Source organism: Lathamus discolor, chromosome 1 (genome assembly GCF_037157495.1).
Source record: "Lathamus discolor isolate bLatDis1 chromosome 1, bLatDis1.hap1, whole genome shotgun sequence".
NCBI lineage: Eukaryota > Metazoa > Chordata > Aves > Psittaciformes > Psittacidae > Lathamus > Lathamus discolor.
This window is the reverse complement of record NC_088884.1, coordinates 20199661-20205660: the sequence shown is the minus strand read 5'-3', so window position 1 is coordinate 20205660 and position 6000 is coordinate 20199661. Positions and strand designations below refer to the sequence as shown.

Sequence of the window (6000 nt, the reverse complement as noted above, 5' to 3'; positions counted from 1 at the left end):
GCAGGGAGCAGGGCAGCCGTGCCGTGCCGTGCCGTGCCGGGCCGGGCCGAGGCACGGGCGGGTCGGCGTGACCCCTCTCGGCCCAGTACCCGCACGCCGCTGCCCCGCTCCGGGCGCCCGGAGGTGTTAGGCCGGCCTCGGCCCCGCCTCCGCCGGGAGCCGCTCGGAGCAATTCCCACGGCAACCCAGGCTCGACCCCCTTCCCAAACCCCGCCTCCCCTGCCCGCCCCGCGGCCGCCGCCGGTCGGAAACAGTCCGTGTGTAAACTCGACGTGTCCGGAAAGGTGCGCGCCGCTCCCCGCTCGCTCCGCGCCCTGCCGCGGGGCGCGCCCGCCGAGCGCGATGCTGGACCCTTCGTCCAGCGAGGAGGAGTCCGATGAGCTGCTGGAAGAGGAGCGGCGGGACGTGCTGGTGGCGGCGGGCGGCAGCTCCCAGCGCTCGCTGCCGCCGCCGGCCCGGGACGCCCGGGGCAGGGAGGCCGGCGCGGCGCGGTCGGCCAGCCCCAGCCCCTCGGTGCTGAGCGAGGGCCGGGAAGAGCAGGAGCGCCTGCAGCGAGAGGAGCGGGAGAAGCGGCTCCGGCTGCAGCTCTACGTGTTCATCGCGAGGTGCATCGCGCACCCCTTCAACGCCAAGCAGCCCACCGACATGGCCCGCCGGCAGCAGAAGGTGAGCCCCGCCGTCTGCGCTACCCGCGTCGGGCCGTCCCGCGCCGTCCGCCCCATAAGGCTGCTGCCGCCGCCGCTCTCTGGCCCGCAACAGGTTGGGGCGGGCTCTGTGGCCCGGCGGGGCAGGGTTAGAGCGGGCTCTGCAAAGCTTGGTGTGAGCGCGGCTTCGGCGGACCAGCCCGGTCAGCGAGAAACCCCTCAGTGAACGGGGTAAAGTCTGTTAAGTTTTAGAGCCGCGCTGAAAGCCGCCGTGCCGAGGAGATGGAAGCGCGGAGAGCGGGCGGCGGGGCCGTTCTGCACGGGAAAAGATACTCAGCTGCTCTGCGCTGCGAGCTGGATGGAGTTAAACCTCCGGGAGGTGCCTCCCGCAAGTCGCGCTCTCACCATCTGTGCCCAACTTCAGCCAATTCTGCCTTAATACAGAGATGAACAAGAAAACTAGTTTGTTCCAGCAATTATTAAGTGAGGTCTTTGTACAGGGAAACAGTTATCATGATGAGAGGGGCCTTCTGGTGGAGGTTGACCAGAGTTATTCTCCTCATCTAGTGCACCAGAGACAAGCTCCTGAGAATTGGCAAGTCTGTGATAGGGTTTTATGCTGTAACAGTGCTTATTCTCTGTTACTTCCCAGCGATTGGATAGAATACTTAGAGCACCTTGTTTCAAAACTTTATTTCCAGAAAAGCACTGAAAAGCTTAGTTCTTGAAAGGTTTGCTCTAAAAAACTTGCATAGCTGTTTGGTTTTGGTGTGGGTTTTGTTTTGTTTTTTTTTTTTTATATATATTTTACTTTCAATTCTATAAAACAAGCAAACCCAAATCAAATCAGAGAAGAAACTAAAAAAAACCCTTCCACATCACTTTCCAGAGGCATAGTGAAAGGGCACAAAAAGGAATTCTTGGCTTTTTATGAACTTGACTTTTTATGATCTTAGTACTTTCATATCTCTAATGCTTTGTAAAATTCAGTACTGAATGTTTTGGGGTGGCTGAATTATGCCTGTTACAGATACTTTGTGCTTAGTGCGTTCTCTGACAAGTTAACATGGTGGTAAAAATAACATTATTTCTGGAAGAACATTTTGGTTTTTAAGTGTTAGGTACTTAAACTGTGAAGCCTGTATGAAGACATCTTGTAAGCAGGAAGCCAAAGGAAATCTGGCAAAATGAGAATTTTTACCACCGCACTGAGGACTCTCCACTCCAAACCAGTCATAGAAATGACATTGTAAAGGGACATCTTTAGGTCATCTCAGTGTGACTGACCCCTGGACAAAGCCAGAGGCGATCTCATGGAGTGCTGACATCAGTCTAGGCTCAAACAGGAGGCACAGAAGCCTCCAGAGGTGAGATCGCACAGCCCATCTGTGCATCGCCTTCCTCTTGATGAAATTTTCCTCATTAGCTTCCAAGTTGTGGCCGTCAGCTGCAGCAGGTACTGAGCATTTTGGAAGTTCTCACTGATCTCAGTCACTAAGTATAGGAACTGTGCTTTAAACATAACTACAGTACAAGTTACTTTTATTAGTAAAATGTATGAAAAGAGATTACTGATGTGCAGCAAATACAAGAATACAACAGTTGTGAATTTAACATATGAGCAATGCACAGGCTGATTGACAGAATTTACTTGACACCTAAAATTAGCTGTTACTCTTGCTAATTACTGTTTTTAAGTGAACTCTGACTTTTGGTTTAACTGCTATATACAGAAAGAGATTTTTGCCATGTTTAGGAGTTTAGCTGCTGGACAAGGATGATTTGTCCTCTTTTGTTCATCAGGAACTAGTTTAAATAAGACATAGCACAAAAAATAATTATTTCTGGGAGTTTCATTTCTGCCTAGAAGTAATGAAATGCACATAAACTTCCTTCCTCTTTATTTGGCAGTTTGATATATTACCCAGTGAATTACTAAATAGAGAGTAGCAGAACTGGTTCTGAGTTTTGAGAGTTCAGAAAACCTGCTTTGATAGCTCGGGATTGCTGAGAGCCGCATGAAGGAGCCTTCTTTTCTGCTCTGGATTTTGCACTCTTTGCTGCATGGTGGCCCTGTGTCAGACTCAGGAGTGAGAGTATAACCACCTGTCTTAGGCTGTGTCCTGTAGTAAGACACTTGTGGATGTGTGATAGCTGGAGTCAAGTTCCATAGAGTAAAAGTCTGTCTTATTTCCTGAATGACTTTTCTCACTGCCAAGATACAATACAGATGTGGACTGTCCCTTAAATTCCTGCTCTTTTTTTGCTTCACATCCTGAGTGATGTGGCTGGCTGTCCATTGCGAGCTGGACTGAGATTCCTTTCCTGTGTTGCTTAATTTGAGCCATTAACTACTGTATGCCTTGTCCATCATCATCAGATAATGGTCCAAGGTATGGTTTCAGACCTGAACCTACGATGTTTTGTGGTTCCAGCTCTCAGCCCAGTCTGCCTGTCTCTGGTTGTGCACTCTTCATAAAGCTTTTGCACCAGCAGTCGTTCTGATAACCTAAGAATAGTATCCACCCTGCTTGAGAGCAGAAGTAATTTGTTCTTTCTGCTAGTTCATTTGGCATATTGCTGAGGAAATATTGCAGAATGCAGTTTGCTGCTTTTTTTAATGTGGAACATATTATCCAGTAAGAGAATGAGATGGAATTCATATATCAAATATCCTCAATTGCATTGTAATATCAGTAAGGAAATGGTTTATAATATGGCTGTCTTCTTGATGTTCTTGCTTCAGTATCAGATTAAAATGTACTATATGGTATCTTGAAACCATCATACTTAATGGACTGGGCTATACTAATTAACGTAAAGAATTTTAAATGCAGGCAGTGTTTCATTCCACTGTTGTCCTTTCTTCTCACTAAGTAAAATTAGCTCAGCTTTACTGTGGTAGATAAAATTAATTAGAAAAAAAAAAAAAAGACATCAAACTTTAAGAAAAAAAAGAGCTATCATAATTCACCAGAGTCTATCAACCCCACTAACTTGTTTTTAATGCCAAATTCAATGTAATTTAGCCCAGACTTTGCTGAAACACATACTTCTGTAATTTGGCTGAATTCCTTTTTTAAATCTGCAGGATATGTGGTAAAAATACCCTTCTTTTTTTTTTTTTTTTTTTTTTCCTTTTAACTGTTCAGAGTTAGTTGGTGACCTAATATTGCATCCTTCCTTACTCTGGTCGTTGGCAGGTTTGTGGTGAAGGAGGAAGAATAAACCGATATTGTCGATGTGAAATTGAAGCTTGGCAGGATTTTTCAAGGTGGGGTAGCAGGTCCTGACAAAGAGTAGAGTTCTGCAGAGTAGAACTAATATGTACTTCATAATGTATTTCCAGTATTTTTTATGGACATTTAGTCATATATTTTCCAGACTTTTGGAGAAATATTAATGCATCAGTGCATTACCTCTTATGCTTTTATCAAGCAAGTTTTGTCTGTCTGTGGTTTATAGAGACTTTGTCACTTTCTTGTAATTTCTGCTTTTTTTTTTTAATGAGTCCTCTGGAACATATTTCACATCTCTTAATTTCTAGCCCAACAAAAGACAAGGAGAGCTAATTAATCCCATTCCTCTTCCTTCTTCTCTCTTACCTCAGCCAAACTGAATCTCAAACCAGCAGGTTGAATTTGTCCATAAATGGGATTTAGGTAGTGAAAAGGAGTGCATTCCCTGTGTAACTGTCTTTCATTAAGGGAAAGCATGTGAATGTACAGAGTCAGTGATTAGATGATGACCCTGGTAGCTGTGGTTTGTACTAATCAGTTGTATACTTGTATGTACATACTTGGTTTTACTCGGGGAGTGTGTGCCAGTGCCAGGTTCTGTATCTGGGAGGTTAATCAGAGTTGAAGTTCCCAAAGAAGGAAGAGATGGTGAAATGCTACAATTGACTAACAACAACAACAAAAAAGTTCGCTAGTGTTTTTCTTCCTCAACATTCTAAAATTTCCTGTAGTAATCAAGTTGTCACAGTGAAACCCAGGCCTGGGGGAGAGGTAACCCTCCTACACTAGACAAGATTTCGCAGCACATGGAGCTTAGTGGATTGAAGCTGATCATTCAGGTCCTGCTTTCATAGGTGGTAAGTAGCAGAACTGAGTAATTGAGCTGACTGTTTAGAAATCTTAGCTAAATGAGTTCACTTCGTCAGTACATGATGGCCTGTTTTTCTGCCATCTCTTCTGTCCACCTGCTCAATCGTGAGTAGATAAAAGCCAGTGACTTGTAGTTAATTCTCAAAAGTAGGGGTGGTAATAATCAGTAATTTATTTTCATCTGAACTCCGTGAGGTTGTTCTTTCGTGGTTTCTTGGGCTTTAAAGAATAGGTTTGTAATGATACATGTACACTAAATAACTTTACCAGGAAAATGTTGGGTACAGGGGTAGACTTCATTCTCATGATCACAGTTTTCTTCTCAATGTCTTTATTTCTGCTGCCCCAAACCCTATTTATCCTTGCTTTTGAGCTGGGAATGTGTTCACTTTTTATTGTCTGAGCTTGTTTTGGGAAAGAAAAAATGTCTTTTAGCTTCTGAGACTCTTTCATAAGATGTTGTTTTCCCCCACTGTTAAGGTGGCAAGGAGAGTACATCCGAAGCTGTTGTTGCCTGAAACTGCAGAAACATTTCAGAGGAAGAGCTTAGCTGGAAAACATCTGATGAAAATGCTTCTGAAGAGCTTTCCACGAACATGTCTTCCATTCCTACCTTCAAAGTTTTGTTTACAAATTTCAATTTTTATTTTTTTTTTTTTTTGGTGAAGTGCTTCAGAAAGTCATTTTAAATCAAGTTTATTTGCCTCTTTGTTTTTCCTCATTGCAAACACCTTGATAACAACTTGTCATGATGCTCAAAGCTGCATGTAGTTTGTTTTCAGTCAAGTGAGTATAGGGTGTTCTGGCAAATCCTGTCAAAGCCTGTTAACATGGTGGCTTACACAGCTCTATACATGTTGAGACAAGATTATTTGCAAATAGGTCTTACTACCCCAGTCAGAACTTGTTCTCTGGGGAAGGAGTTGTTCTTGCCTGCACTAGGGAAGTTGCTCATGACGGCAATTGAGTCTACCATGGCTGAAGAAATTCTGAAGGGTGACAAGAGCAGAGCCTTCTGCTTCTCTCCAGTGCTGCTTCAGACATGGCAATCCATCAGAGTGATGTTTTAATCTTCTGCTGCCCCACCAGCTCAGCACTGATGGGCATGGCTTGGCCAACAGCCAGTGCTGGGAAAAGGAGGCTTTGATAAGCCGCTATGTAATGAAGTGGACATGGAGGGACAGCCTGCAAACCTAGTTTACTATGCTGAGAAATTGATCAGTCTCTTCTTCTGCTTGCTTGTTTTG

At 44.9% G+C, this 6000-nt stretch overlaps 1 protein-coding gene across 7 annotated transcripts in view; it reads left to right on the top strand.

Moving 5' to 3' along the window:
* The first annotated feature begins 253 nt into the window (after window positions 1–253).
* Window positions 254–6000, top strand: part of CADPS2 (calcium dependent secretion activator 2) — a 315891-nt gene continuing 310144 nt past the window's right edge. For all 7 annotated transcript variants that reach the window (XR_010608797.1, XM_065663295.1, XM_065662937.1 and 4 more), the window contains exon 1: window positions 254–666. Coding sequence is in view for 6 of the 7 variants with exons in the window: in XM_065663295.1 (XP_065519367.1) it covers window positions 343–666 (324 nt within the window). In the remaining variant the exon portion in view is untranslated. The remainder of the gene's footprint in view (window positions 667–6000) is intronic.